Genomic DNA, 14,300 nt, shown 5'->3' on the forward strand with positions numbered 1-14,300 from the left:
ACCACATCGCTCCAATTCACTCTATTTCTTGCCCTCCTTTCACCCTCCTGCATGTTCAGGCCCCGATCACACAAAATCCTTTTCACTCCATCTTTCCACCTCCAATTTGGTCTCCCTCTTCTCCTCGTTCCCTCCACCTCCGACACATATATCCTCTTGGTCAATCTTTCCTCACTCATTCTCTCCATGTGCCCAAACCATTTCAAAACACCCTCTTCTGCTCTCTCAACCACGCTCTTTTTATTTCCACACTTCTCTCTTACCCTTACGTTACTTACTCGATCAAACCACCTCACACCACACATTGTCCTCAAACATCTCATTTCCAGCACATCCATCCTCCTGCGCACAACTCTATCCATAGCCCACGCCTCGCAACCATACAACATTGTTGGAACCACTATTCCTTCAAACATACCCATTTTTGCTTTCCGGGATAATGTTCTCGACTTCCACACATTTTTCAAGGCTCCCAAAATTTTCGCCCCCTCCCCCACCCTATGATCCACTTCCGCTTCCATGGTTCCATCCGCTGACAGATCCACTCCCAGATATCTAAAACACTTCACTTCCTCCAGTTTTTCTCCATTCAAACTCACCTCCCAATTGACTTGACCCTCAACCCTACTGTACCTAATAACCTTGCTCTTATTCACATTTACTCTTAACTTTCTTCTTCCACACACTTTACCAAACTCCGTCACCAGCTTCTGCAGTTTCTCACATGAATCCGCCACCAGCGCTGTATCATCAGCGAACAACAACTGACTCACTTCCCAAGCTCTCTCATCCCCAACAGACTTCATATATATATATATATATATGTGTGTGTGTGTGTGTGTGAGTGTGTGTGTGTGTGGACGTGTATGTATATACATGTGTATGGGGGTGGGTTGGGCCATTTCTTTCGTCTGTTTCCTTGCGTTACCTCACAAACACGGGAGACAGCGACAAAGCAAAATAAATAAATAAAATAAATAAATATATATATATATATATATATATATATATATATATATATATATATATATATATATATATATATATATATATTATTTATATTTATATTCTATTTATTTTGCTTTGTCGCTGTCTCCCGCGCCTGTGAGGTAGCGCAAGGAAACAGAAGAAAGAAATGGCCCAACCCACCCCCACACACATGCACACACACACACACGTCCACACACACAAATATACACACCCACACATCCCAACATACACATATACACACACACACACACACACACACACACACACACACACACACATATACACACATGCACACAATTTACACTGTCTGCCCCTACTCACCCCCATCGCCACCCCGCCACACATGGAATAACATCCCCCTCCCCCCTCATGTGCGTGAGGCAGCGCCAGGAAAAGACAACAAAGGCCCCATTCGCTCACACTCAGTCTCCAGCTTTCATGCAATAATACCCGAAACCACAGCTCCCTTTCCACATCCAGGCCCAACAGAACTTTCCATGGTTTACCCCAGACGCTTCACATGCCCTGATTCAATCCACTGACAGCACGTCGACCCCGGTATACCACATCGATCCAATCCACTCTATTCTTTGCCCGCCTTTCACCCTCCTGCATGTTCAGGCCCCGATCACTCAAAATCTTTTTCACTCCATCTTTCCACCTCCAATTTGGTCTCCCACTTCTCCTTGTTCCCTCCACCTCCGACACATATATCCTCTTCGTCAATCTTTCCTCACTCATTCTCTCCATGTGCCCAAACCATTTCAAAACACCCTCTTCTGCTCTCTCAACCACGCTCTTTTTATTTCCACACATCTCTCTTACCCTTACATTACTTACTTGATCAAACCACCTCACACCACATATTGTCCTCAAACATCTCATTTCCAGCACATCCACCCTCCTGCACACAACTCTATCCATAGCCCACGCCTCGCAACCATACAACATTGTTGGAACCACTATTCCTTCAAACATATCCATTTTTGCTTTCCGAGATAATGTTCTCGACTTCCACACATTCTTCAAGGCTCCCAGGATTTTCGCCTCCTCCCCCACCCTATGATTCACTTCCGCTTCCATGGTTCCATCCGCTGCCAGATCCACTCCCAGATATCTAAAACACTTTACTTCCTCCAGTTTTTCTCCATTCAAACTTATATATATATATATATATATATATATATATATATATATATATATATATATATATATATATATATATTTTTTTTTTTTTTTTCTTTTTTCCATAATATTCACCATTTCCTGCATTAGCGAGGTAGTGTTAAGAACAGAGGACTGAGCCTTTGAGGAAATATCCTCACTTGGCCTCCTTCTCTGTTCCTTCTTTTGGAAAATTGAAAACGAGAGGGGAGATTTCCAGCCCCCCTGCTCCCTCCCCTTTTAGTCGCCTTCTATGACATGCAGGGATTACATAGGTAGGGTAAGAGTTGACTCACTTTTTGGTAGTGCTGTTGTATTGTGTGCATGGAGAATGTACTCTTTTCTTTGACATCTTTGAACTACTGCAGTGTATTGATATGCATCTGCTCTTAATGTACTGTTCTTTAACATATTTTCCTTGTGTTAATTTTCTTTTTTAGGTGTGTCTGTGAAGTTATGGCCATTTTCTTTAAAATATCTGTACTGATGTGTATGACTGTGTACTTAAGGAAGTAAATGTTGCAGTTTGTATATTTTCGTACAGTAGGGTCATATGCTCGTAATTGTGAGTGTACATCAAATATTGTTTATGTATATCTCATTAGGAATATATATATGCATATAGGATTGGTATGAGAATAGGAACAGCTTGTAATGGTGTTTAAAGCAGATTAACTCCTGACACACATGGCATTTTGTGACACGATTTTTCTTTTATGACGTATTCATTGTGATGTAATGCTCTTGAGGTCATGATTATTCTCTTTGACGATTAATGATTGACATTAGTTATTCTTCGTGTCAGTGTGACTTACTGAATGCAATTTTATTTGACCTAATTTTTATGGCAGTATGACTACGCCATAATGATTCTGATACAACTATTTAGGCATGCTGATTATCTGCAACAGTAACTACTGTCTCAATGACGTAACATTTTTGTTGCTAACTCGTAAATCATCTTGTATGATTAGCTTAATTTAGTCTATTTTTGTGACACTGATTCTATGAGACTAATTGATTAAAGCGGAATGATTTTAGACAGAATGAAAGCATTATGACATGGTAATTTCCCGATTATTCTTTTAAGTCTCCTTAGATATTTAGGTATTTACCATGTTTTTGTAATCTATGGTGTAACAGACTAACTGCCTGAGAACTTGGCATACTATAAGCGACTTTTCTGGCACACAGCAAACCTCTTTGTATGATTTTTTGAAAGATGAAAGATTTAGTGAAAAAACATTACAGATCTGTACTTGGTCAATATGTTTGCATGTGTTAGCTTGCCATCATACATTGTTTCATGATTACAGTAACAGTATGCTGCATTAAGTAACTGTGGTGAAGTTAGTATGTTAGTGTACATTATATACGAAATCAGCTGTTCACTGTCATGATATTTACCAGTTAACAAAGGCATATACAGAGCCAACATATCTGCTGTATTTATGTTACTAAAAGATAATAAGGCTTCTAGGGGAGGCTGTAACAGTCTTGTCATACTCACCTCACCTTACTTGTTGTAACTAACTATCCTGTTAGAGTAGGCCTTTTACATCCATTGATGACTACAATCATAGATTTCCTTGTTATGGGCCCAGTATTGATTTTAACTGTACAGGTCCTCTAATTCATGCTTATAGTTAGCTCCAGTCTCTTTAACTATAGGTTAATTATAGATTTTCATACATTAATGATATCATTTTTTAAGTCTTTTTTTAATGCTTAAGATTTACATTTAACTCCAAATCTTCAATTGTAGGTCTTCCCATATTAATGAGATTATATTTTTGTTAAATTTGTTAAGTGTGTTTTTGCCTTTGTGATAGAGGGACTGATTCCCTAGTACTTTTATTGAAGTCTCTGATGCTTTAGCCTACAAAAAAATGCATCTTATTGTTTGAAACTGATATTGCTTGTCCATATTTTGGCATAATATTGATTACTGTATTTTTGAATTATGAACATGTTGGGCACAGCCATCAAAGACTCGGAGAAATTAACACATCTTTGTCATTCTCTTCTACTTCCTATGATTCCTGGTGACATCTGGTGACTTATTTTGGCTCCCAATGGCTCCTGGTAACTCATCATAACTTTGGGCAATCCCTGATGACATTTCTGATGGTGGAACAACAGCCAATGAACAACTTGTGTCTCAAGAGCGCATCACTACTGGAGTAAGCACGCCTATAAGAGGGCCTGTAAGCAGGCCTTTAAGTAGGCCCCAAGGGTATGACAGACAGTCATCGAATCCTTGCTTACCTAACCCATGTGGTCCAAACACCAGGTGTTCTTTGAATAACTATGGCATCGCACTATGTCGCTGTATTGATGGCTACGTTCCAGATGGCAACACCATCAATGGATGCAAGCCCCAATGTACTTCGTAAGTATAATTACTTTCAGTGTGATAAGACAAACCCCAGAGTGACATACGTATCCCACTCTAGTGAGAATGTAGTTAGTTTCAGTATTATCACGATTAGCATCATCCTAATATGATTTTAGAAAGCTCCTTTGTGTCCCTTCAGTATAATCTGCAACAGGATGAATATAGCTCACTGCAGTATGAGTATAATTGCTGTAGTCCCTAGCTACTATGGGTCTTGTAAGTATGATTTATCTAGTTTGAGCAGTTTCTTATGAGTATATTTAGCTTCACAGTATATATAGATCGAATCAATCTCAAACTCCAGTTTGAGTACAGTTAGTCTCTGTGAATATAACAATTTTTAATGTATCTTGGGATTAGAAACCCACTGTAACAAGAGCATACACCACCTTCATGTAGTTATAGTTAGTGCAGTGAGTGTATACACCATCCTTATACATGTATACTTAGTTTCAATGTGTGTATAGCACATCCCACAAAATAATAATCAGTTCAGCTCACACCATTGTGAATATACTCAGTCTAGGTATGTCAGGATGTCAGGGTATACATAGCCTTAGTGGGTACACCCTACCCCAATGTGTGTGTAATTAGACCTAGTGCATGAGTACATCCAGATCCAGAGAATGTATTGTGTCCAAGGGTGAGTAAGGTCTGGATCATTGTGATAGTATATGCTATTCCAGTTAAAGATTAGACAGCTTCAGTATAAGTATACATTGTCCCCATTCAGTTTCAGAATGCATATAACCCCAAAACTTGATTGTATAAGTAACCCTTCATTGACTATTGCCAGGACCTGTATTACCATGATCAACCTCATTTTTTGGATATAGTTAATCTCATGAGAAGAATTATTGCCAGCTGCATTATGAACATAGCCAGACCCTTTGTTTTAGTATTGCCAGCCCCAGGTATGTGCAAATTTCATATTAGTGGGCCTTTACTTGGTATCCTTTTATTTGATATTCTTTTTTCATTTTCCTTGTATGTATATTTTTATGGCAGGGAGGTGGGAAAGGTTTATAACAGCAAAGTGAGTTTTATTTTATAGTAGATGTATAGTTTGTTCTAGGGTGTCATCTAAGTATACTGAATTGTCTGTTGTATGGTGTCTCTGTTTACCAAATTTAATGGTGTACTCAGTTTAAAACTTCCCATCTGAGAATACCTAGCTCAAAGGGATACAAGTGTATTTAGTCATAGGGTATCATTTGGGATAGCAAGTTGTATAGTATGTGATTATTGTCAGCACTGGAATGTCATAAAGTTTAATACATCAAACCCGTCCCACCCTCAACCTTCATCCAGCCTCAGCAAACCAGAAACTATGCTGTTTGTCAACCAATAAGAATCATTTCCCTCTTTCTGAATTCATTGGCTTATGTGACTATTCTGCTTATCACATCTTTAAAGCTTTTTTTTTCAAAAAAAGCTTGATGAAATATTTATGACAAAATCATCTCTTTCAGTGATGGTGAATGCCCCAGTGATTACCGATGTCGTTCCCAGAGTTGCGTGCGTGTGTGCGTGCAAGGTGCATGTGGTGTGCGTGCACATTGTAAAGCACAGAATCATCGTGCATTGTGCACCTGCCCAGATGGGTATCGAGGCGATCCCAATGTCCGCTGCAGTATGGAACGTGAGTTTAACTGTTTCCTGTTCGTACCTCTTTGTTTATACAATGGTTTGACTTCACACCTTGTGTATGACTCCTTATTCCTTATTAACTGGTTGTATGATCTGTGTCCCTCCAGCTTACTAATCGGACACAGTTGTTTCCTGACGAGACAGCTCTTTGTATATCTCATGTCCTGAACTAACACCACCTGATATATCCTTTGTCCTGACCTCTCACCGCTTGCTATTCACTGTTTCCTGCTCACACTACCTGGTGTGTTCTGCCTTGACCTCACTTAATCACTTTTTTCTATTTTTCTTTTTTAGCTGAGATGGCACAGCAACTAATGCCCTAGTGAAGTCCATCCCATTAACATTTTATATGTATATATATATTATTATCCCTGGGAATAGAGGAGAAAAAATACTTCCCACGCATTCCCGCGTGTTGTAGAAGGCGACTAAAGGGGACGGGAGCAGGGGGCTAGAAACCCTCCCCTCTTTTTATTTTAGCTTCCTAAAAGGGGAAACAGAGGAAGGAGTTATGCGGTGAGTGCTCGTCCTCCTTGAAGGCTCAGATTGGGGTGTCTAAATGTGTGAGTGGATGTAACCAAGATGAGAAAAAAGGTGAGATAGATAGTATGTTTGAGGGAAGGAACCTGGATGTTTTGGCTTAGAGTGAAATGAAGCTCAAGGATAAAGGGGAAGAATGATTTTGGAATGTCTTGGGAGTAAAGGCAGGGGTTAGTGAGAGGACAAGAGCAAAGGAAGGTGTAGCACTACTCCTGAAGCAGGAGTTGTGGGAGTATGTGATAGAGTGTAAGAAAGTAAACTCTAGAATGATATGGGTAAAACTGAAAGTAGATGCAGAGAGATGGGTGACTATTGGTGCCTATGCACCTGGTTATGAGAAGAAAGATCTTGAGAGGCAAGTGTTTTGGGAGTAGCTGAGTGAGTTAATTAGCAGCTTTGATACACGACACTGGGTTATAGTGATGGGTGATTTGAATGCAAAGGTGAGTAATGTGGCAGTTGAGGGTATAATTGGTGTACATGGGGTGTTCAGTGTTGTAAATGGAAATGGTGAAGAGCTTGTAGATTTATGTGCTGAAAAAGGACTGGTGACTGGGAATACCTGGTTTAAAAAGAGAGATATACATAAGTATATGTATATAAGTAGGAGAGATGGCCAGTAGCATTATTGGATTACATGTTAATTGATAGGCACTTTAAAGAGAGACTTTTGGATGTTAATGTGCTGAGAAGGGCAACTGGAGGAATGTCCGATTATTATCTTGTGGAGGCAAAGGTGAAGATCTGTAGAACTTTTTAAGAAAAGAAGAATGTTAGGGTAAAGAGAGTGGTGTGAGTAAGTGAGCTTGGAAAGGAGACTTGTGTGAGGAAGTACCAGGAGAAATTGAGTGCAGAATGGAAAAAGGTGGGAGCAAATGATGTTAGGGGAGTGGAGGAGAAATGGGATGTATTTAGGGAAGCAGTGCTGGCTTTTGCAAAATATGCTTGTGGCATGAGAAAAGTGGGAGGTGGGCAGATTAGAGAGGCTAGTGAGTGGTAAGATTAAGAAGTAAGATTTGTTAAAGAAAGAGAAGAGAGGCGTTTGGATGATTTTTACGGGGAAGTAGTGCAAGTGACTGGGGGATGTATAAAAGAAAGAGGCAGGAGGTCAAGAGAAAGGTGCAAGAGGTGAAAAAGAGGGCAATTGAGAGTTTGGGTGAGAGAGTATCATTAAATTTTAGGGAGGATAAAAACATGTTTTGGAGGGAGGTAAATAAAGTGTGTAAGACAAGAGAACAAATGGGAATATCAGTGAAGGGGGCTAATGGGGATGTAGTAACAAGTAGTGGTGAAGTGAGAAGGAGATGGAGTCAGTATTTTGAAGGTTTGTTGAATGTGTTTGATGATACAGTGGCAGATATAGGGTGTTTTGGTTGAGGTGGTGTGTGAAGCGAAAGGGTCAGGGAGAATGGTTTGGTAAACAGAGAAGAGGTAGTGAAAGCTTTGGTGGAAGATGAAAGCCGGCAAGGCATCGGGTTTGGATGGTATTGCAGTGGAATTTATTAAAAAGGGTGGCTATGTTCTTGACTGGTTGGTAAGGTTATTCAATGTATGTATGGTTCATGGTGAAGTGCCTGAGGATTGGCAGAATGCATGCATAGTGTCATTGGACAAAGGCAAAGGGGGTAAAGGTAAGTGTTCAAATTACAGAGGTATAAATTTGTTGAGTATTCCTGGGAAATTTTACGGGAGGGTATTGATAGAGAGGGTATAGGCATGTACAGAGCATCAGACTGGGGAAGAGCAGTGTGGTTTCAGAAGTGGTAGTGGATGTGTAGATCAGGTGTTTGCTTTGAAGAATGTATGTGAGAAATACTTAGAAAAACAGATGGATTTGTATTTAGCATTTATGGATCTGGAGAAGGCATATGATAGAGTTGATAGAGATGCTTTGTGGAAGGTATTAAGAGTATATGGTGTGGGAGTTAAGTTGCTAGAAGCAGTGAAAAGTTTTTATCAAGGATGTAAGGCATGTGTATGAGTAGGAAGAGAGGAAAGAGATTGGTTCCCAGTGAATGTCAGTTTGTGGCAGGGTGTGTGATGTCTCCATGGCTGTTTAATTTGTCTATGGATGGGGTTGTTAGGGAGGTGAATGCAAGAGTTTTGGAGAGAGGGGCAAGCATGCAGTCTTTTGTGGATGAGAGGGCTTGGGAAGTAAGTCAGTCGTTGTTCGCTGATGATACAGCACTGGTGGCTGATTCGGGTGAGAAACTGCAGAAGTTGGTGACTGAGTTTATTAAAGTGTGTGCAAGAAGGAAGCTGAGAGTAAATGTGAATTAGAGCAAGGTTATTAGGTTCAGAAGGGTTGAGGGACAAGTTAATCGGGATGTAAGTTTGAATGGAGAAATACTGGAGGAAGTGAAGTGCTTTAGATATCTGGGAGTGAATTTAGTAGCAGATGGAACCATGGAAGTGGAAGTGAGTCACAGGGTAGGGGAGGAGGGCGAAGGTTCTGGGAGCACTGAAGTATGTGTGGAAGGTGAAAATGTTATCTTGAAGAACAAAAATGGGTATGTTTGAAGGAATAGTGGTTCCAACACTGTTATATGGCTGCGAGGCGTGGGCTATGGATAGGGTTGTGCGGAGGAGAGTGGATGTGTTGGAAATGAATTGTTTGAGGACAATATATGGAGTGAGGTGGTTTGATCAGGCAAGTAATGAAAGGGTAAGAGAGATGTGTGGTAATAAAAAGAGTGTGGTTGAGAGGGTGTATTGAAATGGTTTGGTCACATGGAGAGAATGAGTGAGGAAAGATTGACAAAGAGGATATATGTGTCAGAGATGGAGGGAACGAGGAGAAGTGGGAGACCAAATTGGAGGTGGAAGGACGGAGTGAAAAAGATTTTGAGTGATCGGGGCTTGAAGATACAGGAGGGTGAAAGGCATGCAAGGAATAGAGTGAATTGGAACAATGCGGTATACTGGGGTCAATGTGCTGTCACTGGATTGAACGAGGGCATGTGAAGCATCTGGGGTAAACCATGGATAGTTTTCTGGGGCCTGGATGTGGAGAGGGAGCTGTGGTTTTGGTGCATTACTCATGACAGCAAGAGACTGACTGTGAATGAATGTGGCCTTTGTTTTCTTTTCCTAGCGCTACCTTATGCACGCACAGAGGGAGGATGGTGCCATTTCATGTGTGGCGGGGTGTTGACGGGAATGGATGAAGGCAGCAAGTATGGATATGTGCTTGTGTATATATGTATATGTATGTATACATTGAAATGTATAGGTATGTATATGTGCTTGTGTGGGTGTTTATGTATATACATGTGTATGTGTGTGGATTGGGCCATTCTTTCATCTGTTTCCTTGCGCTGCCTCGCTAATGTGGGAGACAGCTACTAAGTATGATAATAATAAAAGAATATATTATTATATCATTATCATACATAACTGCTGTTTCCCACGTCAGTGAGGCAGTGCCAGGAAACAGAAGAAGAATGGCCCATCCTTTCATATACACATATGTATACATAAATGCCCACATATCAACATATACATACACATATGCAGACATTACATAGATATATATGTACATATTCATACTTGCTTGCCTTCATCCATTCCTGTCGCTACCCCACCCCACAGGAAAACAGCACTGCTATCCCCTACTTCAGTGAGGTAGCACCAGGAATACAGACAAAAAGGCCACATTTGTTTACGCTCAGTCTCTAGCTGTCATGTGTATAAACACATACCCTAGCCTGACCTAGACGCATACTCATTTATTCTTGTGCCCTAACTTGAACACTTTCCTGAAATATGCACCGGGAATGCATTGCGTTTTATGCTCTAATTGCTTGGTACCTATCATATATTATCTCCTGAGGTCATGCCACTCAGTCTTTGTTGCAGTTTCTACTTGTGCCATGTGGCAGATATAGTTTGTCTGGCACTTAATGTGACTAACCAGAATTTTCTATTCCACATGATATCATTTGAAATTCATCTATCTCTCTCTCTCTCTCTCTCTCTTTCTCTCTCTCTCTCTCTCTCTCTCTCTCTCTCTCTCTCTCTCTCTCTCTCTCTCTCTCTCTCTCTCTCTACCAAAATGAATGTCAAATTTTATCTTTTGTGAGACAATCATTGTATGTGTTGATGTTGAAATTAATTCTTTGATTTTACTCTGGATTTTTCACCTCCATTCCCTATTTCTGAGTGTTACAGAATGTGATATAAAGTGCTCTTTCTTCCATATCTTTATCAAAGTTTAAATCTAAATTTAAGCCTCATAAAAGAATGTGTAGTATCTCCTTGGTGTTTCAGGGCCATTAATACGTGATCCACCTGCTGATCTATATGTTGACCCTTGCAACCCATCACCTTGTGGGACCAATGCTGAATGTAGAACACGAGGAGACAGACCAGTCTGTTCCTGCCCCTTAGGCTATGAAGGAGATCCCCTCACTAATTGCAGACGTGGTCAATGTATTGGTAAGGCATTCACAGGAACTCAAATCTTATGTCTTGCATGGTTTTGATGTGAAAAAATATAAAATTTTCCAGTGCATATGTAAACTTTATTATTTGGTTGAAGTCATGTATACCATTTTTAACATGGTCACTGGTTGTGCCATTGATGTTCAAGATTTTCAGTCATCCACACAGGCCAGAGGTAGTATCTTACTTTTAAAAAACATCATGTCAAATTTACTTTTAACTTCTGTCTCATTTTGGTACTTTAGTTGAATATAATGCATTGCTTACAGTAGTTTTTAACTTGTCATATTTATGTAATTCAAATTAAGGTGTCTTATGAAGCAGCTCAGTAATTTGGTTAAAAGAGTATGATAAGTAATCACACCCTTGTGCTAGCTGCTGTAGAGCTTATCCTGAAGACAATGCTTTCCTCCTTCAGAAACCAATGATTGTCCAAGCCACCAGGTATGCCAGAGACTGAAGTGCGTGAACCCATGTGCCTATGATACCTGCGGCACCTTGGCTGAATGTACAGCGAAGGACCACCGGCCTGTTTGCACTTGTCCTAGAGGCTATACTGGTGACCCCCTCTCTGCCTGCAGGATCTTTGACCCTCGTAAGTAGGATGAAAATGTTAGTTCATCTCACTTTCCTGCTCACAGATTTTTATTGTTCATCCTCATTTTCCTGCTCTTAGATTTTCATTGTTCATCCTCCCTTTCCAGTAGGTCTGTTGATCTTCAAATCACTAACATTATGACATTATTGATAGGTGGTCTTTCTATTCTTTTTTGTTCTCATTATTCTCATTTATATCCTTCATGTATTTTCAGATTTTTCTTTTTTGTTACCATTCTAATTCTGCATACTTTTGTTGGTTTTGTATGCCTGTCTACTAATGCCTTTTTCATATTTTTCTCCTTGTTGTTATTATTATCATTATCATTTTTGTTTATACTTGATTGCCATTTCTCACATCATTGAAGTAGCTCCAGGAACAGATGATCAAAGGCCACATCTACTCACATCCATTCTCTAGCTACCATGTTGTGTAATGCACTGAAACCACAGCTCCCTATCCACGTCCAAGCCACACAGACCTTTCCATGGTTTACCTCAGATGCTCCACATGCCCTGGGTTAGTCTGTTGAGAGCATGTCCACCCCAGTTTACATCATCATTTCAGTTCTCTCTATCCTGTGCACGCCTTTCACCCTTATGCATGTTCAGGCCCTATCACCCAAAATCTTTTTCACTCCATCCTTCCATCTCCTGTTATTATTATTAGGTGTGTGAGTGAGTAAGTGAGCCTAGAAAAGAGACGTGTGAAGAAACACTGGGAGAGATTGAGTAGAGAATGTCAAAAGGTGAGAGTAAATGAGGCTACAGGAGTGGGTGAGGAATGGGAGATATTCAGGGAAGCAGTGCTGGTATGTGCAGAAGTGAGTGACATGCTGAAGGTAGGAGATGGGCAGGTAAGAAAGGGTAGTGAATGATGGAATGAGGAAGTAAAGTTGCTTGTGAAAGAGAAAAGAGCACTTCTAATGGGGAAAGAATGCAAATGATTGGTAGATGTACAAGAGAGAGAGAGAGAGAGAGAGAGAGAGAGAGAGAGAGAGAGAGAGAGAGAGAGAGAGAGAGGTCAAGAGGTATGTGCAGGAGTCAAAAAAGGGAAGGCAATTGTGAGTTGGGGCGAGTGGTTATCAAATGAATAGATAAGTTAGGGAAAAATTATCTGAGAAGTTGCTAATGAGGTACTGACACTTTGGCAAAAATGATATGAAAAGTTGGCAAAGACTGTCAAAAGACTCAGTAAAGGTGATTTGAAAAGTTGGTCATGATGATTTAGGAAGTTGGTAAAGATGATTTGAGAAGTTGGTCATGATGATCTTGGAAGTTGGTAAAGATGATCTGAGTTGGTCATGACTGTATATGAAGTTGGTCATGCTCTGAGAAGTTGGTCATCATGATTTCAGAAGTTGGCCATGAATATTTGGGAAGGTGGTCATGATGTGGCATTAATGAAAAGCATATGATGGGGTTGATAGGGATGCCTTGTGGAAGGTCTTCCATATATGTAGTGTGAGAGTAAAGCTACTAGAAGCATTGAGAAGTTTTTATCAAGAGCTTAAAGTGAGTGTATGAGCAGGAAGAGAAAAGAGTGGTTGCAGGTAAAGGTAGGTCTGTGCCAGGGATGTGTGATGTCACCTTGGCTGTTTAATTTGTTTATAGTTGTGGTAATACGGAAGGTAAAAAAAAAAATACAAGGTATTGGAAAGGGGGGTGAGTATGCAACCTGTAGGGAATGAGGGGCGTGGAAAGCAAGTCAGTTGTTTGCTGATGACACAGGACAGGTGGCAGATTTGAGTGAGAAACTGTGGTAGCTAGCAACTGAGTTTGGGAGAGTATGAGAAAGGAGGAACTTGAAAGTAAATGCAAATGAAAGCAAGGTTATTAGGTTCAGCTTGGTAGAGGGACAGATTATTTGGATCGTAAGTTTGAATGAAGAAAATTTTGAGGAGGTAAAGACTTTTAGATACCTGGGAGTGGACATAACAGTGAATTGAACCATGGCAGAAGTGATTCAGAGGGTGGGTGAGGGGACGAAGGTTCTGGGAGCATTAGGTAATGTGTGGAAATAGAGGTCATTACCTGTGAGAGTGAAATTGGTATGTCTGAAGGTATAGTAGTCTCACTAATGTTGTATGAATGCAAGGGATGGGTTGTAGGTGAGGATTTGCAGAGGAGGGTTGTGTTGGCAATGAAGACATAGTTAATGCATACAACATAAATGAAATAGAGTTTATACAAGAGTTGAGATTGTTCAAGAGATGGGGCCCCATAAAACTCCCTCCAACTCATACATTATGAATAGGTAATTATAAGTAGGTTATTACAATCACCTTTTGAAAACATAGATTCGATAGAGAACAGCAGATGGCAGTGAAGATCATACCCTAAAGAAGGGAGCTGAATGGCAGAGGATGGTGGCCATGACTTTGTCCATGCTAGAATAGAGAAGGAAAGTTGGAGGAGACCTGACTATGACTTTCAAGTTTCAGAATCATATCACATCAGTCATTTCGATAGAGAATTTTTTTTCTGCAAGAATAGTCACATCAACGAGAGATGA

General features: G+C 40.3%; 1 protein-coding gene across 1 annotated transcript in view; it reads left to right on the forward strand.

Moving 5' to 3' along the window:
* Positions 1 to 14,300, forward strand: part of LOC139746230 (uncharacterized) — a 51,943-nt gene that overhangs the window by 30,862 nt on the left and 6,781 nt on the right. The window contains exons 4-7 of the mRNA XM_071657208.1: positions 4,297 to 4,546; positions 6,025 to 6,194; positions 11,015 to 11,182; positions 11,607 to 11,783. Coding sequence (XP_071513309.1) covers positions 4,297 to 4,546; positions 6,025 to 6,194; positions 11,015 to 11,182; positions 11,607 to 11,783 — 765 coding nt within the window. The remainder of the gene's footprint in view (positions 1 to 4,296; positions 4,547 to 6,024; positions 6,195 to 11,014; positions 11,183 to 11,606; positions 11,784 to 14,300) is intronic.

This window comes from Panulirus ornatus, chromosome 64 (assembly GCF_036320965.1).
Source record: "Panulirus ornatus isolate Po-2019 chromosome 64, ASM3632096v1, whole genome shotgun sequence".
Classification (NCBI taxonomy): Eukaryota; Metazoa; Arthropoda; class Malacostraca; order Decapoda; family Palinuridae; genus Panulirus; species Panulirus ornatus.